General features: G+C 35.9%; 1 protein-coding gene across 5 annotated transcripts in view; it reads right to left on the bottom strand.

The window, feature by feature from the left end:
- The window catches only part of NIPBL (Nipped-B homolog (Drosophila)), a 170086-nt gene that overhangs the window by 57029 nt on the left and 86501 nt on the right, over window positions 1–26556 (bottom strand). For 2 of the 5 annotated variants that reach the window (XM_010565659.1, XM_010565660.1), the window contains exons 9-10: window positions 18650–19282; window positions 4320–5825 (exon numbers count right to left, since the gene is read on the bottom strand). In XM_010565659.1, the coding sequence (XP_010563961.1) occupies window positions 4320–5825; window positions 18650–19282 (2139 nt within the window). Of the gene's footprint in view, window positions 1–4319; window positions 5826–8332; window positions 8628–18649; window positions 19283–26556 lie in introns of all 5 variants that reach the window. The other 3 variants (XM_010565662.1, XM_010565663.1, XM_010565661.1) reach the window with 3 other exon arrangements.

Genomic DNA, 26556 nt, shown 5'->3' with positions numbered 1-26556 from the left:
TTGCTCAAAGTTTTGCCAATTTTGTCCTTATAGAAGTCCTATACATGAAGGATTTAAACAACTGTTCAAAATTTATACTCCCTTTTTGTCCACAGTTTTCAGCTGTACCAGAAAGTATTCGTGAGTAGCTCTGCTGTGCTAGCTAGAAATCTGTGAGAGGCATCACAAGTTGGCTCACTGAGCCAACACAATCTGGATACAGCTTTTCCTCCTCGAATACCCCCTTTCTTGTCACTCCAACCTAGAAGATAAGCACCTAATTGATTACTCTGCTTCATAAGTGAGACTGTTTCCAGCAGTGCTAGAACTCAAAGATGGACCATCATGTTACACAAATGCCAAATTATAGTTACTATAGGCTCTGAAAAAGTCACCTGGAATTAAAAACAACAAAGAAACAAAAAACCCCCACAACTCAACCAAACAAAAAACCCGCACAATACACAAAAACGCAACAAACCACACAAGCACAGAACACAGAAAAATCTAGAAGCATTGTTTTAACTCTACAACATGAAGATGATTAAGCAGGAAATTTTTTAGCTGATTCTGTAACAATACGTAAGAAGAGCACCCTTGAAGAAATGCCAAATCTCCACTCAAATTTCAGATCATAGCAGCAGAGAACATAGTATATTTAGTAAGACTTGTAGTGCGCAACAAAAACCTGCGTTTAAGTTCTGTGTTGTACAGATAATGAAATCCTATAACAATCTACACAATGAAGGACTAGCATTCAGATCAGATTTTTTAATTTTTTTTTTGAACAACACTTTTCAGGTGGTACTGGAAGACCCAAAAGGTGTTTCTGCACAAGTCTTAAAAAACACACACTTATTTCCTAGAACTAAAACTTGCATTACATATATCATACTTATTTTGGAAAGGCAATCCTTCAAACATATTATAAACCAACTCAGACATCTCCTTATACAGACAGTTACACTATCTCTCATTACTCATATCTGTTTCATACTTTAACAAAGGAAAATTTATCTTGTTCAGAATGCGGTAACTGTGAAACTTAACAGCTCCCATCCCAACATAGCTGATCAGTATAGTTCTAAGAAACAGCACAGAAGGTATTCACTGAGGCTCTGAAAAGAAAGGATAGCAAACATGACCTCCTCATTGCAGGCACAAACTCAAAGGGAAAAGTTTCATGGATCCCCCAACAATACACATTTGCATTAAATCCAGGATAAAAGGCATTCACCGATGTTAAAATCAAAAGAAAAAAGTGTTACAATTCATTGTGACCCAGAGAAAACAGGCCACAAAATTTCACCATAAGACCCCTTAACAAAAATATTATGAAAAAAATTTCCATAACTTTCCTGTGAGCTAGAGTCAATCTTTCAGAAAAATGCTCAAAGATCGGGAGAAAGAGAAAAACGTCACTTCTTTCTTGTAAATGCCAAAAGAGACTGTTGGGATGATTCAATATTAACAGTCGCACACTACGGCTATCCCTCCCATTCATATAATAACAAAATTTCAAACCTGTCTATAAAATTTGATTAAAATATTACTTTGTCTTTTTGCAATACAATACAAGGCTTATCCACATGCACAATAAAGGTATGATTTTCAAATTTAAAATTTACTGAAACATTATAAAAAGTTATATAGACTTCCAGTTTGCAAAGTATTAATTTTAACTTAAAACATGTCAATTTCACTGAGTTTTATAATGAATGGGCATTAGGCCCTTAAGACAAAATGACTATCTAAATAGTGTTTTGAACTAGCTGAACTAATCCTATTTTAAACTGGATTTCAGATAAATCATAGCAATGATGTTGTACGTGACAAAGGCAGGAAAAGACATTTTCTTGGGGGATGGATGGATGATAAAGCAAAAACAAAGCACAAGAAATACAAGGAATTAAAGTAAGGAAAGATAAAGCAAAATATACTAAGCTACATGGAGTAAGGATGTGAGAAGTGGAATAATGATGCTAAAAGGCAACACTAGAAAATATTTGCTACAATCTTTTAAGAAATATAGGATGAAGTAAATAAAGAATGTTTATGAAAATTATATTTCCTAGTGTATTAAAATGTTTGTAACTGAAAATGGCACAGAGTAAAACAGTGAATACTATTTCTCTCAACTGGAGTGAGCACACTGTGGTGATGGCATGAATATTTTCTGTATCAGTCAGTTGTTGACAAATACACTTTTGGCTTATGAAGAGATAGCTTTAGAAATTATGAAGCTTTTGAAACACTGGAGTTCACCTAGTTATTTAGCATAATATATCCTAGGAAGTAAGTTACCAGGAAGTTGGGCAAAAGAAATGTAAAGCTAAAAATACACATGAAAAATCTTAAGTTCAAAGATACTTTCTACAAAACCTGCCTGGCTGAACACTCAAAACTTGATTTGTAAGCGAAACATAGTTACAACATTATTCTTCCCACAAAACCTATTTCTAGTATCATTGTAAGAACCTTCTTCTGAATACCACAGCAAAAACACCAATACCAGATTCAAACATTTTCCTTCCCTGGAAAATATGTCCCAAGTTACCTGAGAGCATGTAAAAAATACATGAATTCAGAAAACAAAAAATACACAAAAACATTGCAGAAAAGTTATAAACCTGACTTTAAAATTAATGAGTTGCTCATGTGTGACACAGCTACTGGAGTCATACCAATCAGACAAGAGTTATTAAAACTGTTACACATTTCTAAAAAATTCTATATAAATAACCACATACAATACAGACTACAAGTACTTCAGAAACATTTTAGAAAGCATACATGCACTGTATATGGCTCTGAGGGCTCTAAAAATTACTGATTTTCTGCACATAGAATTGTGTGAATTCAAAATCTATCCTTCACAGACTAGAGCTGAGTTCCATCAGAAGGTTTTCAGTATTCCCTATCAAGAACATGAAGGTTTCATCTGAAATCCTTAGACTAAACTGACAACAAAGATGTCATAATTTATGTCTAACTCTAGATACCCATTATTAGAAATGGAAATTTTGCCTGTTCAGAACCTCAAAAAGGGACAGGGGAAAGGTTCATATTTCCAGGATAAAGACAAAATAATTAACAAGGAGGCTAACAGTTTACAAATAAGTAATACATGTCCTGAATTATTACATCTTTAAGAGTTAATACAAACAGGTTAGTAGCTAGAACAGACGTCGCACAATAATTTCATTATACAGATATCACCTCTGTACATGTGCACATAAACACTTATACATTCAAACAGATGATTTCTACATATTTCTTATCAGATAAACTACATAAGAAAACATTTTAATCTTGAATTCATGATATACCTGGAACTGCATTCATACATCATCCTGCATACAGCTGAAATCCTCTCCCCTGCCACTTGATTTGTCTATTTTGAGACATGACAACTCTATAAACATAACTATGTAAGAAATTTAAATGCTTTAAATGCTAAACATTAAAAAAGAAAGGAACCCTGAACAGTTCGAAACATCGATTTCACAATCTGAAATGATCTACTTCAGTCTGAAACCAAATTAAGAGCACCAAGAAGAAAAGCAGTCTTATAAAAAAGGTGTTAAATGCGCAGAAGAGACAATCAATCAAATATCAAACCTACAAACTACTCTGAATTATTTCCTGTCCATATTACTAATTTGAAAATGCCAGCCAACTGTTTACCAGTTCTTTTCCTCTCTCTGCATACAATGGACCCTAGAACCAATGATGTCTGAATTCTCCTAAAGACAGAACCTTTTTGTCAGCTTATCGTCACAGAACCTCAAGCATGGAGGCTCCCCAACAGACTTGTGTTTATAGTGTAAAAGAGGCAGATAGGACTTTGTAACTGCATTCTTATCGCATCATGTGAAAACTTGCCTTGGAAAACCACATTTCAGTTCCAGTTAAAAATAGAAAAGAATCTTAGGGCTTGTATACATAGTATTTGCCACCACTCCAGCTACACTGATTTAGTTACAGTAGGACCAGTATCTTATACAGACACACTTAAACCATCATACGTACAGCAGTTATGTTTCACTGGACAAATTACCAGGTTAAACCAATGTAGCTGAAATACACCTTAAGGCCACTTAAGTGTTCCCACATTAGGTACCTTCCTGGGAGTAAATAAATCATTTCACGTACATCGTAGCAAGATTTCCAATAATGACGAGCCCATAGACGAGTTTCATTTTGTTCCCCAAAATCACCAAATAAACAAGCATATAAACTATCAAATGTTTGCATTTAATTTCTAACCACAGAAGTAGCAAATCTAAAAGAACATGAGTGTAAAAGATACAATGCAATTAATAATAAAAAAATCTTACCTTTATTAGATTTGGATGACTTGTTCTTGTTAGGCTTAAAACAAGAGCCCCTTGATTTATCTTCTCTATCCTTAATAAATTTCTGCACATCATCCAAAGAAAGCTTTTGAAGGACAACTACAGGCTTAGCTCCTTTATTTAGATCTTCAACTAGCCCAATCTTCTCTACTTTGTCCTTCTGTTCACCTCTAAATTCAGTTTTCCTTGACTCCTGAGTAACATTGCCATCTTTATCACGCTTGATTTTTGGAATGACAAAATGTTTCAATGCACCAGATCTTGCTCCCAACAAATAACTGGGAAACTCTGCTTTATTGTCAGCATGTGCTTTATTACTATCTACTTTACTCTTATTACCATCTGTCCTTCGTTCATCCTTGCTGTTGGGTGATTTAAAACCAGGTTTATCAGGTCTTGATTTACTAGAATCTCCTTTACCTTCCTGTTTAATACGAGGGCTGTCAGGTCTTGATTTCTGATCCCCAGAAGAAAACCTTTCCCTTGATTCACCAGACTCATGCCTATGTTTCCTTTCAAATTTCTCAGGTTTTGAACCATCAGATTTAATACCATGCTTAGAATCATGTTCATTTTTGTTTGAAGATCTCAAATATTCAGGCCTTCTAATCTTGGATGGATCTCCTCTGTATCTCTCTGACTCCCCCCTGTCCTCAGACCTTTGTTTAAGGCTATCATGGTCACGTCTTGGTGTATCAGAAACTGAACGCCCATCAGGCCTTTGTTTTGTTGGATCAGATCTACTTTCAGGTTTTACCCTTGAAAGATCAGATTTCACATCTAGTTTATGCCTAGGTATTTCAATTTTCTTATCTGACAATGGTTTACTGGAGTCCCTCCTATTATCATGTCTATGTTTTGGCGTTTCAGGCCTGCCTTCACTCTTCTGTTTTGGCGTTTCAGGCCTCTGCCTTATTTCCTGTTTGCCATTATTTTGTTTTCCGTCATTTTGTTTCATCTCCATTTGCCTGCTCTCGTTTTGTTTTGATTCTGTCTGTCTGTTCTCATTTTGTTTCACTTCCATTTGTCTGCTTTCATGCTTGCTTTCATGTTTAGCTTCTAACTGTTTATTCTCATTGTGTTTACTTTCCAACCGTCTGCTCTCATTTTGCTGAAATTCCATTTGCCTGTTTTCATTTTGCTGGATATCTGTCTTTTGACCCTCAAAGTCTGACTTTTTCCTAAAAATCTCAGGATGGTTTTCAGGTTTGAATTTAAGAACTCCAACACTGTCTTCTTGGGGAACACACATAAACCCGTCATTATACTGCTTAATTTCTTCAGGTTTTCTGATGGTGTCCAAATCCTGAGTTACTGCTGCCTGAGAGTCTGCTCTTCCTGCTTGCTGCAGATCAATACTAACCATCAATGCTGGCCTTGCCCCATTTCCTGCAGAACCTGTCTCCTGAGAAGCTGCTCTATTTGCTCCGGTAGCACCTCCAACCTCCTGTGGTTTATTTTCTTGTTTTCGCTTCTTCAGAGGCTTATCTGCAAGTTAAAAAAGAAAAATCACAAATTATATATATAGACTGGTAAATGTCCAAGCAAGAATGTCTGTTCCTCTCCACTCCCACCAATTAATCCTCCTCAGCATGTATGTGCACGCAGAACAAAATCCATTTAATTTAAAAGCAAGAACAGAACTTCTCTAGCTAATAACTTTTCAATCTATTCAGACTACCATTCATTGTCAGTCTATCACAGCTGCCAATTAATCATTAAAAAAAACCACCCTCAAAACATATGAAACCAAAATTCCTGTATAATTCCCAAAAGAAGCACCTAATAAAGCAGCTGCAATACATAAAGATCAAAAAAAACCCAAACCACCCACTAAAAACCCTCAAACTAATCAATTACGCTTGAAGCAAAAGTCTACAAAGACAAAGTTAAGGTGTACCTCCGCAAACTGCTTTTTGAGGAACACTACTATAAAAGATTCTCTTCTGCAGATTCAGCCTGCTTCATTATACATGAACTAAGCAAGGATCTGCAATGATTAAGACAGAGGTTCTCCCTGCTTGGTTCAGTGCATCAGTTGGACTTCACACATATTTTAGCCAGGGAACACACAAACAATGAACAAAAATGATTAAAATAACTCCAACACTCCATGCTTCTCCTTAAAGCAAAGCAGTATACCAAGAGTTGGAGTCTATACTGTAACACATACGTATCGGGGGGGACACACTAAACACTTAAAAGCTTCAGTATTTTCCCTTTGCAATCATGATGCTTTTCATGGATTAAATAAAAAGTTCAGTGATAATTTTATGTAGTGTCAAGAGCTTGACTCTGCAATCAATAAGCCTTTCAGTTTATACTGAAAAAAATCATTAAGAGTAGAATACAGAAAAATAAAGTGAGCCAACTACAAACCCTGTAATTTGGTAGAATTCATAGAAATGAGAAGCACATGGAAGTATCCAAAAGAGTATGTTCTATTCATTTAAACTACAACCTATTCATATTATCAACATGGTACTGTAAACTAAAATTAATTTCTGCCATGAAAACCAAAAGCGCTACCTGCACTAGGGCTTATATTCTCAACTATCATTCTGTAATATGTAAAAAAAAAAAATTACTTTCTCTGTAATCAGGGAATATGACTTCAAGCCTAAGGAATGACTAAACATAGGTTGGAAATTCTGTTGTAGACCTATTGTCAAAATGTCTAGATCACAAATGCAATATCAGAAAAACAACTTATTTTGTGCCTAGATTTGTGGTCCCTTATCACCAGATGCAATGAGACAGGTCTCTTTTTGGGAACAGGAGAATGAATGGCAAGGAGGATGTAATCAAGGAATAGGAAATAAATTCCAAGGGGGGAAAAAAAACCACCACCGCCCTCTGAAATTGTAAACCAGAATTCTAACACATGATGTCTAATTTCTTCTGTATTTGTAGAAGACTCTTATTTAGAAGCATTAAAACTTTGAAGGATCATCTCCAAAATTAACATTAGAAGACAATAACAAGTAGTAACATGGCCAGTGATGTGAACAGGCTTTTTTCCCCATCATTTTCATTCTCAAATCTATTTGTGCATCTCTAATTTCCTAAAACTCAAAAATTATGTATAAAATTTAATAGCTGGAAGACCGTAAAGACAGATACAATAAACTCCATGCAGAAACTGGTCAACTGCAAATAAAGAACTTTTCAAAGTTCAACAAAAACCTGTAGGAATGCCTGCCAACTTTATGAAAGACATGTGAAGCAAAATAAATTTGCCAAATCAAAGGTGCAGATTTTTAGCATGGAGATTTTTTTTTCTGTGCTACAGTAACTGTCGGATTCAAATGAGAACTTATATAGATTAATTTCCCTACACTACTGATTAAAAAGAATATATTTTTTTTAAACCTTCATGCAGTGACAAAAAATCTTTTTCTCCCTGTGACTATGAGGGCTTTGACCTCACTAAGCTTCATGGCAGGTCTTAGGAATGGTCATGACGTAGAAGCTTCCAGACTATCAGGTTTCAAATTTGACTTTTTTTTTTTTTTTTAAACAGATACATTAATACACATACATCCACACGCATCATTACCTAATTTCTCAATTAAAACTCTTTAAATTTTGAAACACAAACTGAGAAACTTTCTTATGAAAAAGTCAGTCAGCTTTTTCATTTTAACCCACAAATGTCAGCCACACTGAGAAAGTCCTGTGAAGCTCTGATCTAACAGTATCTAACAGTAGCCTTTAAGACATTACTGTTATCAGTTATCTGCCCCATTCCTTCAACTGAGGTTATCACCTGTAGCAGAAGGGAACACGCATTCATATTTCCACAAGTGCGTTTCATTGTCCAATGTATCACCTTAAGGCACTAGCAAAGATGGTTTGCAATAACCTACCAGGCTGAACAAGTCAGTTAAGAGACAAGCAAATGTTTCCCTCTGCTACCCCTCCTATAGGAGCAAGGCAGATGGCCAGGAGCTGTGATGCCTTAAACAGCTGTAGCTGGATCAACCAAAACTCACCTTTCAGAGCCCTCATGCTGAAGGCTCCAAGATTAAACAACCAAAATAATTCAAGTAGGACCAATTTTCTTGCTTGAACTTCTGTAACTGACCAGGCTCAAATTGCTGTTGCTCTTCATCATCCAAAACGTCAAATTGTAAGTTGAGAACATATAAGTGGATGCTCACATCACAACTTGGCATACATATTCCCTCTAAATACAAAGCTCTTCTGATGCACCTTCTTCATTTCTCTTGACAACTGAATACTGATGTTTTAGTAAGTTATTATAACCACAACCTGTTGGCATCTTATCTGAGAAGAAAGGGACACCTTCAATGTTTTCTTCTCCTAAATGGCAAGGTGATTGCAGACAGAGTTACAGATTAGTCACAGATTTCTTCATATTTCCAGTGCAGCTTGATGGCGATCCTCAAAACTAGACTTGATCATTACTGGTTTGCCTCTATGAGATTTCTGGATCTAGGACAAAAAAAGCTGGCCCAAATATATGAAAATATCAGGTTGAACAAGGGCACAAAAGGTAGGATGAGTATATAGTACCACTATCTTCATTGAGCATAATGAAAAAACTCCACTGGATGAGCACAAAAACTTTTTAAGTTGCCATGAGAGCTGCAGAAATCTGAAAGCTGAAATACACCATTGGGCTTCAAGGGCTTTATGAAATCTTGAACTCACTTTGAACTGTATGAAAGTAATCAATGGAGAATCAGAGGCCAGGAGAGAGAAATGACCCTCTGAAAACAGATGTCTTCATATCTTCTCTTTTACAACCAAACATATGCAAGTTTGCACACATCTACTTTGTTAAGTCACGAGTCCTGAGACCCCTTAAGGGTTTTGACCAACAGATGAGTTTAGGAACTTTTACAATATCCATTCAACTATACTTTGTATCCTTCAAGGCATCAGTATGCAGGCTTCATCCACTTCATTCCACAGATAGTAGAACTTTGGTTATTATCAGGATATAAGACTTTGACAGAATATCAGGCTAATGCTTTTCTTTCAAATACTGCAGACCTGGATTCAAAGCTTGCCACAGTTCTGACCATGTAGACTTCTCTTGAGACCAATAAAGTATGATCAGGATCTTTTTGCTTCACTCTTTGTAACAGTTTTTACAATAAAACGAATTTGTAGTAAGCCACAGAAGAGCTTTCTGACTATATTAGAGATAAGGTATCCAAGTCTGTCGTTTCTTCAGATTCTTTTCTTTTTAGAAATATTATTCACTTCCCCCCAGCCCCGCCCCTGAATGTAGAAACATCCAAAATATATCTACACTTTGTTCAAATACTTGAACAAATTTATGACAGTTCAGAGCACAGTCTGATCCCAGTTTATTCTCTTATGTATACATCATTTTGGCTTCGCAAATTCGCATGGATGTTCTCTTTACACTGCAATGTGCTCACCAAAAGGCAGTACCATGGTACTCAAAGCAAGATCATAAGCTACCTTATTCTAAAAAATAGTAGAGATGTTCTGTCAAATTGAATGGGTCACTGTGGTGCAAGAAACAAAACATTACAGGAACCACAAATTTGAAGTGGAAAAAACATTAGCTGGATTTCCAGGCAGTTATCTCTCACCTGTCCTCTTATGAACAGTATTCCTGGAGACAGGTTGTGGCCTTCATCTTTGGAAATATCTGTCTGTCAAAATGATGAGTACTTTCAGCTTTAGAAATTAATTAATTACTATGGAACCTTTGTGCAAGAAACATTGCACTGGAATAACCACAGATACCTTTGAATACATTTCTGCTGAAACTGCAAGTCAATCATGATTTGATGAATATCCATCCTGAAAACGGATATGCTTGGAAGCTGAGCAAGTGTTACGGACAGCAACTGGATGAGGGTAGCTGTATCTCCATTCTTCCATTTAACCTGAAATCTTTCCAAAGAGCAGCCAGAACACCATTAGTGCTGAAGTCTCCTATGTTACTGCTTTTTTGCAAACCTGATGATTGCCCTAAGTCCCAGATTAAACTCTTTCAACAAATGAGTAAATAGAATGATAACCTAAAAACTTCTAGAACTGCTTGTCCTAGCAAACTGAAATGGGCCTTTTGTAAATATCTGTGAAAAGGTAACAAGTCTAAATAATAACGATGCGCATGGTTGCTAAGCTTCATTTTAGCAGAATGATAACACTCCACTCTACTCTGTTAATACTGTTTGGTAGACTCCAAAACCCAGAGATTTCTGAATGATCTTGAAGGATCTTGAAGACACAACAGATAAATTATCACTTCCCCATTTACATCTTGTAAGGAATTCAGTTGGACACTTCATATCCAAGATGGTTAGATGTGAATGTACTCCTCTTCAGAACCACAAAGAAGATTGATCCTCTAATGCCAAATTCTGGATGAACCATTTTGATGACTCCAATACAAACTTTCTTTTTTTGAAGTGTAACAATTAAGAGTTGTATATTTTAAAGCTCTAACACTCTTCAGAGATTACTGGGATATGCCTCCACTCACTTCAAATACCACTTATTTGAATTATTTAAATCAGCAATGAATAAATTTAAACCAGATATACCAGTCCTAAGCAATTATTACTTATTGGCAAACCTTCTGTTTTTTAACAACATCAGAGACAAGTCAGCTAGAGGGCAATTACAAGCTTAACTTATTTAAGCTAACCATCAAGATCAGGAATTTTAACAGGCAACACGTAACTATAAGTCTAAATAATACACCTTTGTTTACTGACAACTGTTTTCTTTTCTTAGTTATTTTTCACAGATCTCTTCAAAGTTGTCCAAGCGCCCTGCCCCGCCAACAAACAGTATTCTGTAGATGACAAGAATCTAACCTAATCAATCTAATCTGGATACAAGGAAGGTTTAAAATTACTTTAATGGTACTGATGGATGACCTGTCAATGGAGTGAGGGCAAATATCCATTCTTATCTTTCTAATCCTTCATGAACATTCAGCATTATGGACCATGAGAGTTTGCTCTCACCTGGTCTCCCCCCAAAGCCACATTCCAATAAACAAAGAATTGAACAACCAAAGAGAACTCTTCCAATCAGTAGAAGAGATTCCCACAGTACTGCTCCTCCTCTTGAAGGAGAGACTCAGCAAACACAGGTCAAAAATTTTATTCTTACTGCTTGCTCCCCTACAGAAGAAACTAAGAAAGTACACTCATGAATCTGGTATAGGAAGCTTTATAGAACACAATGTAATTCCAAAGTCTCCAAAGTAGAGACCAGAAGGCTTCCAGCTGCTGCAGGGCAAGAGATTTCTGAGAATTTGAACAGAAACAGCTGCTAACTTTTAGCAATCCATTAGAAGACTATCAAACTTCTGGTCACTGTGCAAAAAGGAAACCCCATCAGGAGGGATGTCCTAACTCATTCAGGACAAAACGCAAAAAGACTACAGGAGTCTCTGACACGCCTTAGGGTGTAGCAGACTTCAGAATCTTCAAAGTTTTGCTTGTTTTATTAAATATAACAAGAATGTAATCAGTATAACTGGAGAATGAAATATGATCTTATGAATTTTTCTGCTCAAGTATGTCTGGTACCTAATTATTCCCTATCAACTACAGTAATACAAAAATAAAAAAATCACACTAGAAAATAACGAGAATTGAACTACAGAAAAGTATAACCAAGCATCCACACTTGTTTAAAGATTGGAAGCTGTAACTTAACCTCGCTGAATCTAATACTGCTTTTACGAACAATATGATTTTAATTTATTTATGAGATAGATTTTTGGACACAAATGCTGGGTTTTAATCCATGTGATTGCCTTGTGAAGAATTATAGTTTCGTAAACTCAATTGTTAAAATATCTGAGCAAAACCTGAAGTGCAATTACTTTGAAATACACAATACAGCACCTAATTTCACAAGAAAAATGCAACACACTAACAGCAGACTTGATGAAAACTACTTATTTTATGTATCACTTACAGATTAACATATCCAATTAGGTTTTAGGTTTGTTTGTATAAACTGCAAACTTTAGAAATAAGCAATGGCTTAGAAATCTCCCTTCCAAATGCTGACTTTATTCTGACACCATACCTTGCACTCAAAAGTATCTTCAATTAACTAGATCCAATAACATTTATACTGCATGATAATGAAAAAAGTCTGCATCTTCTTAGGTTGATGTCACAGTGAACTTAGTGACTATGAACTATAGAAATGCTGGGCTTAAACTCTTAAAAATGTTTATTATTTATACATGCCATTTCTTTAACAAGAGATTATAGAGAAGTGACTGCCCTGCAACAAAATAAAGTCATTACTGGGTAAGTAATATTATAAATCTTCCCATCCATCTAACAGGTACAATCAAGGGCATATGCTACATGCAAGCTGTATTTAATTTTCTGATCTTAGTTTATGCTACAGATAAAAAAAAAAATAGACTTCTTGCCAAACTGCTAGGTGTTAGTTATTTTCTAGACCTGCTTACAAGAGCAGGTTTCTGCGCTACCTTATGTAAAAAACAACCTGGGATAAACAGGGGAATTTGATTCCATGCTACAGAAGAGCACCAAAATAAACACCATTAAAAAAATTTGCCTCTACTTTTTTTTTAAGCATGTTTTTCATTCAATCAGTATTTCATTCTTTCTAAAAAGAAACATAAGAGAAAGTAGTTTTTCCTAGATAGAAGGAAACATTGCAACACTTCACTGCAATTTCTCTACATAGAAGAGGAATTTCTTCCCCTTACTTTTCTTAAAACACATCTGAACACATTCACAAAAAAAATCTCTCATCTACAGGAACTAGAGGCTGCAAAGCTGCTTTTATCTTGGGAAAGCTATATGAGTTTCATCCATTACATCACACTATGAACTGCAGACCTAATGAAAGCTTGTATAAACAAAATACATGATACCTAATCTTCACATTGTCGTACTATGTATACACACAATCATTTATATTTTACCCTGTCTCACTACTTCTGGCATTAGTGATTGTAATCTTCTGCAAGATTACTATGCAAATGACTACACTTGTAGCTCAATTTTTAAGGAAATAAAACTCCTATAATGTATTTTTGGAAATGAATGCTAATATACTGATTATAATTACACATTCTGTCATTTCATGAATTGGCTACATAAAATTAGATGTAAACGAACTATTCATTCTTAATAGTGTTCTTCTATTAGTTTCTTCTTTGGGGAACTTTTGTGGGGGAGACAGGTAATGGGGAGAAAGGGAGAGGAGCTGGACAAGAACTTAAAAGGTAAGAGAAAAAGGTTACTTACCTATACCTGTAGTTTTGAGAGTTTTGCTCCGGCAGATTCACACTCTTGGGTTGTGTGTCTCTGCTGCTATGGGCTTGGAACGAACTAAAAAAAGAAGGGCCCACAGCAGGCATCCAAATGCCCCCTAACTGATCCAATTATTGGAAATAAAGTTATTACAGCTTCACTTCTTCCTAATTCAAAGAATCCACAGTAAGATTCCAAAGAAGTGGGTAAAATGGATCCTCAGAGGTAAAATATATAGGGAAAAAAACACAGATACGAGTAGGTTTGTCTCATTTTAAAAATGCCTCTAATGCTTTTAAGTTTAAAAAAAATATTAGCCTCTCGACGAAATGGTTAGTGATTAATGATTTCATTACTCTTCTCACAAACTCCAGAAAACAGTGCCTTTTACAAGTAAAAGCAGAACTCCTTAGTTTGTTCAGACAGGTGCATTATATAAAAGTGTCTTTGAAGCAGCCTAAAATCTAACAGTGAACACACAATACCATGTATGGAAGAGCTTAAACTAAAATTTAGCAAATCTGTATAAAATAAACAACTAAAGCAATTTGAAAAAGAGTTTCTGAAGAAAGATGGGTTACTCTCTGGTTTTTTGAGTAATTTTCATGGTTATCTTCCCTTCTCCCCTTCCTAGAAGACTCAGAGCTCCTTTTAACATTAATATCTTAAATATTTTTGATTCACAGTATTTGGGTTTTTTTAGAAAAGCATGAAAGACCTTGAGGTATAAACCTTGAACCTGAAAATTAATTCAGTAGCAGGTCTAAGTCTTGAAGAACAAGAAGAACTTAATGTAATGTTCTAGGAAAGGCTTAGACTGAAAGTGACTGACTAGCTTTGAACTACTTGACTACACACAAAAATAACCCACTTGCATCTGAACCGTGGTAAAGCACGAATTAATGCATAGCACTGAGGTTACCAAAATGCGGTTTCTCCCTCAACATTCCCACCCCCGCCCCAAGGGAAAAAAGATTCCTGAGAAGAACAGAAATTCCTGGGACATAATTTTCTAAAACTCAACATGATTTCCTGCACTTTCTTGGAGTAGTCAACTTCAGAATGTGAGCAAAGCACAACTCCAGTTAAGTGAACAAAATAGGTTCACAATATGGACCTCTACTTGTTTCAAAAGTATTCAACAGCACCAAAAAGTATAGGAAATGTAACTACTGATGGTGATTAGAAGAGAAGAAAGTGTGTGTGAAGCTTCATTACCTTTCTAAAGAAATTATATCATCAAAATATCACAATGCACCTAAGCAGAGGATGGTTCACTTGTCAAATTGCTGTGGAAAAAGATAATCCCTTTCTGTATTAGCCCTTCCAAATCACTTTTTTTTCCAACTCAGGTAATCCGAGTCTTGATAAATAGCTGGATCTATCTGTAATACTGTACAACCTTTCAAAAGAGAAGATATGATCTAGTACTGATTGACAACTTGTATCTGATGAAGGTAAGAGAGGCCATTTTGAGTGGGGTAATGGGAACTGAAGACCTCAGGTATGTCATGTTCCATGGACTGATTTATTTGTTCTGAGACTATTAAACATAATAGATGTAACTTTTGCTGCCAAGTGCCTTCATCTCCAAAATCTCCAGCTATTCCTTTCGTTAACAGATACAGACAAACTATTTGCAAAATTAATCAATACAGAGAGACTTCTTTGATGAAAAAAGTAGTAAGAGGAGAAGGACTCTTGTCCTTCCTCATAGAGAACAGGGACGAAACCAACCTTTTCACTTCACACCTCTCTATCATGATGGAAAGACCACATTACCCACTTAATCCAAGATCCAAATAGACTAAAAGGATAGAATTATAAAAACACAGCTCTGAAAAGCACTCGGATATGAGGCAAAAGGTCTATATTATAAAATCACTTCTTATGCATATCTGACATACATTAGGTCAAATCTGCCAGATTTCGCATTAGTGATTTTTGCACTAGGAATTCCTTTTTCAGAAAGCAAAAGCATGACAATGAGGCTCGAGAAAGATATGCGCCTTTTCAAAGAAGGCACTTTGGCAAAACCTTGTGTTAGTTCCACCTCTGAAACAGAAGCTGTCTCCCACTTTGAGACACTTTGATAGAAGCGAAATATTTTAACAGTTTTGTTAGAATTAACGATATATTACAGAAAGTACTGTAATTACCAAAGGGCTCAAATCCCTGTTTCCCACCTGTACCAAACACAAACAAGGACCTCAGCATTGCCTTCGGCAAGTGTAGCAGTTGTATAATTTTTAGCAAGAACCAACCCCCAAAATCTTTCTCCTCTGGAATAAACAGTTCCACCACACTACTGGTTCCAAACCTCAGAAAGAACACATCATATCCAACCAAAGACTTACTGTTAAAAAGAAGGCATCTGAAAACCTTTGATAAAGCATAGTACTATAGAGATTTCATGTCTAAGAAAAAAGGACAGAAGAGACCACTAACGTTCTGTCAAAACTTGCGAGTACAGTTCTACTCAAGGTAATTTATGGAAGACAACAACATGTGCCGACACAGAAAGTGTACTGTGACAGTAATATGTATTCCCATGTCTTGATTACAAAAGCAGCAAAAACGCCTTCTCGCAGATTTTAGCATGTGCTAGCATCTTGTGTAAGTTCTCTACAGGGACACTTTGTATTGTAAAGCATCAGCTAGCACTATGCATTCCTGTTCTAATTAGACTGTGTACTTGCTACAATCACACTTTTTTCTTGACATAATATGATCTGAAGTTATAGTATATGTACTAAAAAGCACAAATAACAGGCTTTTGCATAAATACAGTAAGCAACTTCACAAAAATGAATGACATATTTAGGGCTTATTGGATATATTTCTAACAGACATATTCCCATAGGAACAATAGAGGAAGCTCCCTCCTGCAGTCACACCAAACCAAACAGCTCTAACTAGAACAATCGTGGAGTGTATCAACTTGTACACATAGCACAAACTTACAAGAAACCGCAAAAGCATTACCAAAAAATGAGAACCATATTTCTCTAAGGTAACAGCTTTTCAGGAAATCTGTCCCAAGACTGCTAAAAATCCTTCTACTTAATACTATTCATTCATGGCTGAAACCTCAGCAGCCAAAGTGAAAAGAGCTGCTGTCTAGCATAGGGACAACCTACCACCAGTGAATAAATGGTGATCATTTGTCCCAACATAAGGCAGCAACTCTTGTACCTGATTCATAGCAATTGCAGGAACTCGGGAAGAACTGAGACCTGCCAAAGGATGCAGGTAGAAGGGAAGAGTAAGATTGGAATCCTTATTTGGGAAGATGGTTATTGACCAGTGGTGAAGGGGAGAGATCACGTTTTATAAAAATCACTCCTTTCCGCAAAAGAAACAAAGCAGAGTCTGCCTGTGGCTGTGTAATTATGGTAAACAAACTTTACAAGTAATGCTCAACGTTTCCTGAAAGCTAGAACAGAAGAGAAAGTGTGTTTTAGTCTTGCTCTAAGTGTTTGGAGGCTGCTGTGCACCATCAAAAATACAGTCCATTTTTCCAGATGCTTCTCAGCTAAAACGTGCTGGAGATTCTACTTCAAGTGTGTGGATTCAAAAGTAGCTTTTGGAGTATTAGAAGACAAACCACAAGCTCTCCATCAATACACTTAAAATTAGTAGAAAAGATTTAAGCAAAGTAACAAATTCCCCATTTCATTAAATTAAAAACATTAGAGGTCTCTTCTGAGGTAAGCACACGTTTTCTCCGTATATTCCCAAACAACAATATTTCCTAAAAAGACTTGATTTAGTTACCAAATAAGAAACATCTAAGAATTTAAACCTTTCAGTAATTGCAACAACCACATTTACAAACAAATGCACACATGAACACTCACTCTCTCCTCCCCCCACCCTCCCCTGCCCCAGCACCTTTAAAAATGGAAAAAAATTCTTTGACTAGGGAGAAAAATTGTTCTCTCTCTGCTGGTTAAAAACCCAAACTGTATGTAAATTCAGTTGTGTCCATTCAAGTATGTCCAAACCTGACCATTTTTACTTCTGAACTTCCAAAATCAGAATTTGCGCCATTTTCCACTCTGCAAGATTTTTCTTGGGAGTATCTAATAAATTAGCATTACATTATGAAAGATTTTTTTCTCAGAAGTTAAACACAGTGCAGAGGAAGCTTCTGAAAAATACTTATGTTAACCTATCCTATCTAATTTATAAAATACATCTTATCTTCAAGACTTACATGTGGGCTTTGCATCTACTTTTGAGATTTCTGAAGACTAATACCTTCAAACCAGTTAACAACAGGAAAAACAAAACAAAACAAACCCCCCCCCCCAATTAAATCAGTTAAGACAACCAGTACAGCTACTGAAGTGAAAACATTTCAGAGGCTCATCTGGTTCTGTGCTAGAGACCATATAGATATATGGCAGTTCGCTACAGCTTGTAATGCCTACATAATAATGAATAACCAGTTGAACAAACATGAGAGACAACACCGTAGTATATATTACCCAATCATTACACTGCCTTTGAAAGAATAGATATGATTTTGATCTAACACCTCCTTCACATTAGGCTCAAAAGGGGATATTAATAGAAATGGGATAAGAAGAGTTTTTCTGCATTTTCTTATGTTAGGCAATATGGGTAGTTAATTAATAATTCAACTACCAAAACTTATTACAAATTTTGACTTATGGTACTGCTGGGATTTTAGAAACTATAAACAACATCAATTGTACTTCATTCAGTCTCATGCTTCAAAATAGAGTAGCTTAAAAAGAATTTTGAAATATAAGAAATTCACCTTTCCATCCATTAAGACCCGAAATAAAGAATACCAGATATTAAAAATATGTGTATATGAAAGATTACAGTTCATTGTTGGAGGGGAATGGAGATGAACGTCGCAGAAGAGCCTACACTGAGTAAACAGAACTGAACTATGTGACAATGACAGGAAGTTTTTATATATATATATATATGGGGTTTATATGCATATATATATATATTTATATAATATATATAGTGTATACACACACACAATCCTTTTACCTTTATCTTGCACTTCTTTTGAAAATCGCTCCCTTTCAATAGCTGATTCACGTTCTATCCGCTCAATTTCAGCCAATGCATCCAATTCTACTTCATCATATGACGTTATAGTTCCTTGATGCGAAACCTGTTGCTGTGTCTGTACCACAGGAGTTTGAGGTTGTTTTGCAGCAACTGAAGTGTTCTGTTGTAAAACAGGCACTTGTTGTGCCTGAAGGAAAGCTGTCTGTTCATGCTGCGGCAAACACTGAGCAGCGTTTAGTGGGCGGTTAACATCCTGTGGAGTAACGGGTGTTTTAGAAGTCTGTCCTGGGTACTGCACATTAAAAGGAATATCACCCTCTGACACACTGCTGTTTTCCAAACCAGAAAGCATATCATCCTGCTGGTCCATATCCGAAGATCTTACACGAGAGAGTCTTAATGTAAGCTTAGTGGAGTCCTTGGAAGGAGAACTAATGATATCATACATTGCAGCTTTTTCAGTCTGGTCTTTTTCATCCTTGCCTAACTTCATTTTCTTTTGTTTCTTTTGCTTTCTTTCTGGAGAATCTAACAATATGTCTGGGGGAACATCTCTAGGTGATGAATAAGGTGGAGGCTGAGATTGTTGGATTAAAGGTTGTCTTGATCCTAGAATAATAATTCAGAAAAACTGAACAGTTATGTTGTTTCATGTTTATATAAAAACACACTAAATATAACCTAGATAATTTAAATGTGTATTTCTACATATATCTGTGTTCACAAAAGTTCTAAATAAGATTGGTAGGAAGCACATCATTCCTAGGTCAAGATGTAATCCAGATAGTTGCAGTGTATTTCCTAGGAATTTTAGCAGTCCACTGCAGGTAGAGAAGGGATCATTTCAGAGAAGATGGAACAAAAAAACCCACCACCAAAAAAGAATTAATAAAAATAGTACCTGCAGGTTCAGAGTACCAGCTATTAGAAAATGGTCAATGAAAGCAAGCTGACTACAGAAAAAGGAAAGATCAAAAAGATTCTTAATAAGGTCCTGTGATGAAGACTTGATGATCAGTTTATAGGCATTAGCCATTTCAGCCACACATTTTTAATTTAAAAAAAATTAAAAAATCAAAACATACACAACCTCCTTAACTTTGATTCTGACAGTTCATTTTAAACTTTTTTGTTTCTTTTTTTTTTTTAAATTTTATTTTAGGTAAACTCACTCCAACAACCCCCACTCATTACTATCTAGAAAACATTAATTATCTTAAGGCATTTTTCTACCATTCCCTGCCTCATCTCCCCTTCTTTTATTTTTAAAGTATGATTTTTCACTTCTACATGCAGTCCCTTCCAGGATTTAAGTATATCTAGAGAAATTTTTAAAAGAGGACATTTTTAATTAAAAACATTCTCCAATTAATCACATTTAAAATTTTTTGTTCCTTAAATTAAACCAGCTCCCCATAATCATTAGGCCAGAAAAAAGCTTTGAAAAACAGAGAAGCTTTTCAACCTGTCCCAATTATAATTTTGGCTTAAAAAAGGAATACTGGGGGTGGGGGGGAGGGCAGCGGAGGAAAAAAAAAGAAAAGCCTATTGGCTGGACAAATAGGGCCAGCCTCCTCTTGTTAAAGCAAACATTTAACAGATTCCATTCATGCACTGGGGAATACTGATCTTCAGAAAGCAGTGACTGAGATGATTATTATTAGTCATTCTGGTTCAGGTCATCATAGGTCAGTACTTCCAACAGCAATCAAAACCTAATTGGAATACAAGTCCCCATGTGCTTCACTCAAGAAACACTACTAAACAAGAAAGCAGCTTTATTTTGGAGCTTAAATTTCTGTGAGATATTTTAAGAAATATTAGGAATCATTAAGCAACGTACTGACCTGTAGATGAAAGAAAGAATTGATATCTCTAGCAAAGTTTCAATTCACACGAAACATGAGCCTTTACTGATGACTTCTTTGCACAGACTGCCATACTTATTTTCTCTCCCCAGTACATTCTCTGAGAAGTCCTATAACTTCTGTATGCAGAGAGCAGGGTACGAAATGGGTTTATCTTACCCCTTCTTGACCATCAGCAACAACTCCATATTCTGCCAGTAGCATCCACAATGTTGGGAAGCCCTGTTTTGACTCATCCTGATTCTCAGGATATTCTATGACTCCCACTTCCCCTACTCAAATTAGATACCACACTCAACCACCAGTACTGAAGTCCTGGCTACACCCTATGAAGATCTCTCACTTGCTTTTCACCACAGATTCCTACTCTTATGATGATCCCCCCACCAACTACTGTCTCTTTTGGTAATTTACAAGATTGTCTTAGGGAACTTATGTATAGCATAAATAGTTAGCTACCAATTTCTTTTATGGTAATGACTACCACTCAGGAAATATGAGCTGCATTTTTATTTCTACAAATACTACAGGCAGCTCAAAACTTTTCAAAGAGATCTTACTGACATCTTACTCTTGAATTATCTCTTAAATGAATACTTCTGAAGTTGTAACTATGGAACATTTACTGTCTTTTGCAGTGACACTTCAAACAGGACACTCATTTGATTCTCCCTTGTCCAAAGCTTTTGAGTAAATATGACAAGTTTGTTCTGATTTGGTATTAATTTGGAATTTTTCATGCTGAAAAATAACACTGCAGCAACAGATAAGGCAGATCTTTTTATCTCTGGGTAGACTTGAGGAGGTCAGAAGGATTTCAGTGCATTCCATTGAACATACTCAGAAACCAGTAAATGAACAAAAAGTGAAGTTTTCCCTCTCCTAGGCAGCACTACGAATAGGCATTTGAAAGTATCTTCCTCCTGAAGGAAATTCCTCAAAGGTGTTGGTAGTACGGCCTAGAAGCTGCATTTTAAGAGTACACATTCTGGCAATAACTTCACATATTTCTGGGATGTCTAATGATGGTTAAGCCTCTAGCAACAAGGATGCTTAGAATAACTACAATGCTTATGTACTGAGGTGAAAAGCAATTGAAAAAGATTAAGCATTCTGGAACAGTTTCACTCTACCTCAGACATTAGCAGTTTTGAACAGGTATCACACATTGAACATGAACCACATTCTGTTGGATGCTTAGACTTCAGACAAAATATCGCCCATTACACAGAAAGAGTTGTGCCTACTACTGTTAAAGTCAGCCTGGAATATTTCCAATGGAAGAAGGCTTGAGCCATTATACATCTGAGAAAAAGCTCTTACAAGACTTGTTGATAACAGAAGAAATGTTTTTGTGGAAAGAATACACAGACAGACAGTTATGATCAGTTCCCTGAACCAGTCAAGATTCCAAAGTTTAGAAGGTTTGCTCTACAAAATGCTGTCAATGTAGTAAATCATATGATGATCTTTGGAAATGATCTTTGGCAATGAACCGAATTTCAGAGTATTCTTTTAGAGAAGAGAAATATGTAGGCAGCTTTTGAGCCTAAATCAAGGGCTGGGCAGTAATTCAGGAGAAAAAAAATCTGACTTTCTGTAGTTGATCTTCCATAGTATCAGTAAAAGAACTTTGTGCCATCTTTTTTCATATGGCAGGACTATGTAAAACTTGTGAAATAAAAAGAGATTCTCCACTGATTTGGGAACGTCACTGTATTATTACTGAGCAACAAATATTGATGGCAAACCAGGTAACACCAATAGGAAATAAGGCCTCTACAGAGAACAAATACACCCATCAACAATACTTCTACAGTCTTGCAGTAACAGTCATCCTGGCCACTCAAGATAATCTTGGGACTGGGTCTCTATATTAATCAGTCTTTCTACTGATTCCTAGTGGTAGAAGGCACTGAGTAGGGAGGAAGTTTTATCAACTGCTGTAGCAACTTGTAAATACCTTTTTTCTGTGACTCTTGACTGATTTCTTATCAAATCCTTTATAATGCAAGCAACTACAAAATGCATCGCATTGACAGTCACTTAGCCTTCCTAAAAATGTAAAATTCCAAAACGATTTCTTGTTTGTTTACCCCTGGAATGTCTTCACTTGCTGGTTGTGCATCAGTAACTTCGGTAGCAAACAAACAAGCTTCTGTCCAGGAGACAGCACACATGACTGACATCTCCATTTTATGGTTTTTGTCTGCGCACTTTCTAATCACACCACAGTACTCGCATCTTATTTAAGCATTCGTGATACTTTATCTAATCACCTCTAAGCCTCTTCAGAGAAAAGGCCACTTGCCTTTCAGAGCTGATGCACCGAAGTCACACCACTGATCACATTCTTTGTTGTGATCCATGCGGTTAAAAAACAACTATTAAGGTTACCAGGAACTTAGGATTCATGTATTTTCCAGCATTTTCAAGAATTTTTAGCCTTCCACTAGCACAACAACAACAACTTCCAAAGGGTCACTCAAAACAGTATCTTTATATTCCTTTAACATCCTTGCAGGTGAAGGTTCCCAGATGTTGACAGAAAAGTCTTTCACCCGTCCTATATCCTCTTTTGCCTGAAGTATAGTTCCCTATGCATGAAAGCTGGGAAAAACTGCTAGTGAACAAATGAAGACTAATATCTTAATACTTGGTTCATAGCACATTGGAGAGAAACTTCAGGAACATTCAAGTGCTATGCCTTTTTAATTGCAAAGCAAAGTGATCCTCAAGATGCCAGGAACATTATTTAAGTGGGTTCCAAATTGTTGTACAAACCTGGAAACAGCATTCCATAATTTTTACTGGAAAAGTCTTTGGAAAGAGAGGCTTTAAGGAATGCATATGTGCTATATGTGGATTATTAGACTTTACATCTGAGTAATTATACTGTAAATAAGTTCCTAAAGGCAGAAGCTGGAGAAAGAGGAAGGAACCAGAGCATCCATATTGCATTCATACTGATGTTTGTCTGTTGGAAAAGTTAAGAAATTGGTGATGACAGAACCTGAGGAACACATCACCGTCGAAAGATTTTAAGAGACTGCAGTTACAATGTGTGAATGGAAGAGTCTCATTTTTCTAATTTAATATGATCCCATTTACCACTTTCACATAAATGGAATGTTTTCATGAAAATGGGATCAGGCAAATTCCCCTGGAACTCTGGCTAAACCAATCTCAGAATTAGTAATATTCATCTTGAGAATTTGTGCCTCCAGCACACTCAAAAAGGAAAAACCAGTCCCTTCAAAAGGATGGTAAAGCACTGCCCAGAGTATTATACATAGTCTGTATGATTTAACTAAGTACTAGAAGAACAAGTTCTCTGTAAGGATTGAGATGATAATAAAGAGGTTGTATTCCTCGGTGAATTTATTAAGTACCATCAAATAAAAAAAATTTTATCCTGTAAAGCAGTACATCTTGTGGATTAAAGAGTGCCATATCTGGACCTTAGCATGGCTTTCTGTATAGTTTCTCATAACAATTTCACTAACAAGCTGAGGAAGTATGATCTAGACAAAAATACTGTAAGATGGCAGTATATCTTATTGCAAAACTGTCTTCATAGCCTATCAGTTGTTCTTGGTAAAAATGGATGATGGGAGTATAGGCAAACATGTGCAGCTTTCCAGAGCACTGTCTTAAGAATAGTAGTTTAAAATAGTTGTAATTGGTAACTTCTGATGTAACAGAATTAGATTATTTTACTAAACTAAAGATCATAACAGCTTTTGGTGTTAGGTCTTTGAGAGAGAAGCTCACAACTGCTTTTAAAAGCAGAATAAAAAAAATACAGTTTTTTGACTAATTTGAATAACCTTTTTAAACAAAGTCAGTGTGAAGCACAAACTTTTTATTCATCTGAGAAAGAGCAATTGTAACAACGTGAAAAGAAGATAGATAAGCTTTATAAAAAGACAGCAGTATGTTTAAAACAACTTGCAATATGAATCCAAGTTATCAGCAAAGAGCAGCTATACTCTCATATACAACAGTAGTATCAAAGTTGTCTACGGCACTTTTCTGACTACTCATCCTTCTAAGTCTTCAAATAGAGTTGTATCTATGACTTAGGACAGCACAACTTCAAGACAAATGCAGACCAATTAGAATTCAGATAAAAACATCGAAGACAATTAGAAGCTCAGAAATGATGACTTATGTAAAGATGATAGAAAGGAACCGTGCTGTTCAGTCTATAGAAGATTAGATCAGTTCAAGACACGATAACGTTGTTTGATGTGTAAGTGACAACTATAAAAAAGGACATGAATTGTTTTTCCTTGCCCAATGGAAAGAAGTCAAGAAGTGTCATGCCTAACTGCAACAAAAATGATTCAGACTAAGCATTAGGAGAAAAGCTTTCTATAACTAAGAATTTGAACAGGTTGCATGGCAAGAATAAGGAACCTCCATTACTGACATTTTAACAAAAAGTTAAACGTAAAGATGGAAGTTATTGGGACTGATACTGGTACAGCTCATCCAACATGAGGGTAAGAAGATAGGAAGCCCTCATGTCCTTTCCAGCTTTATTTTCTAAAATCACAGAATCTTACTCTGGAAATCTTCCCGAGTTTTGTACTGGATATAATGAAATTATTACTTATTTTGACTAAAAAACAATCTTGATGTTTGTTTTCAAAGAGCATATCTTAATTTAAAATTCAAACTTAAAGGGACAGCATATGAGACAGACAAAGAAGAACATACATTTGGGAGGTTTTTAAGGACAGATTGTATTCACTTTCTGCATACATTCAGTAGTTTTCAGGGAAGAGTCCCACCACTTTCTCCAGAGCTTCAAATGCCTTATGAAAAACTCAGCTTTGGCTGTTCTAGCTTAGAACTGCTGTATTCAGAAGCATCCTTGCATTAAAAAATTAAGACTTGAAGAAAGAAACAAGATTGAATGTTTATTTTGGCCCTGACAGAAAAAACCTTTGAATAAATTTCTTCCAGCTTTGTTTTGAAGGAAAGAGGGTGAGATGATAATTTTTCTTAACAAGTACCTTTGAGAGCACTGAAGTCTGTACTACAAATTTGAGAAGATTCTTAATTCTTCTTGCCACCCACTATACATTCAGAGACAAAGCGTAGAGGAATATCTCTGGAGAAGTTCTATAAATCCCTAAGAAAATAAAAGTAATCCTTCCAAAACTTATTCAGAAAATAATCAAATACCCGTTAAAAATTTCTCGAGGGAATACAACTTATTTCTGGGAAAGAGTGCAAAATTACATAATTTCATAAGGGTTGTTGCTAGACCTTACAGATGTTTTCCCAGAAGTTTAGGAAACTGTATGGAAACAGGACTGTACATTATATGAACTCTTCTCTTTGGAAAGCAATGGACCAAAAACATTGTGGAAGGCTTTCCTTTATACAGATCTTTAGAAGTTGTCTTAAAAAAAAACAACAAACAAAATCTGAGGTTCCAGAGCAGTGGGAAAGTAGAATGAATGGATAAAGGATTTTGATGAGCAATCAATCTTGGGTAATAGAACCCACATAATATTTTACGAGATCAACAAAAGGAAAATAGCCCATGTTAATTCTTCATCGATGAATTCATAGAAATGAATTTTTTAATAAAGCAGATGTGGTAACAGATGATAGCATGAAAGCAGAGCCATTATTCTGTTTGCATAGCTAAAAATATAAAATTTACATAAAAAAGAAAGGATAAAGACCAGCCTAGAACTTCTGAATAAAACTTCAGCTGCTCTGGTACCTTTATTGGAACAGAAGTGTAGCAAAGATTTCTGTAACAGGGAAGTTTTACTCCACTGAGTAAGTGAATAACCAACCAATATAACAAATATAACTTCTGCCATCTCTCAAATATTTGCCCAAGTTGCAAACAAAACTTCTTCTTCATTCAGAATCTGTCAATCAGACAGTTGCATTCAGTCTTAACGTAATTCAAGACTGTGCAATCACATTCTCCAAGTCTCCAGAAGTCCTGGCTACTTCCATTTCAGAAGTACAGAAATGGCATTC

This window comes from Haliaeetus leucocephalus, unplaced genomic scaffold (assembly GCF_000737465.1).
Source record: "Haliaeetus leucocephalus isolate CR32 unplaced genomic scaffold, Haliaeetus_leucocephalus-4.0 Scaffold194, whole genome shotgun sequence".
Lineage (NCBI taxonomy): Eukaryota > Metazoa > Chordata > Aves > Accipitriformes > Accipitridae > Haliaeetus > Haliaeetus leucocephalus.
The sequence above is the reverse complement of the archived record's forward strand: the minus strand, read 5'-3'. Positions and strand labels throughout refer to the sequence as shown.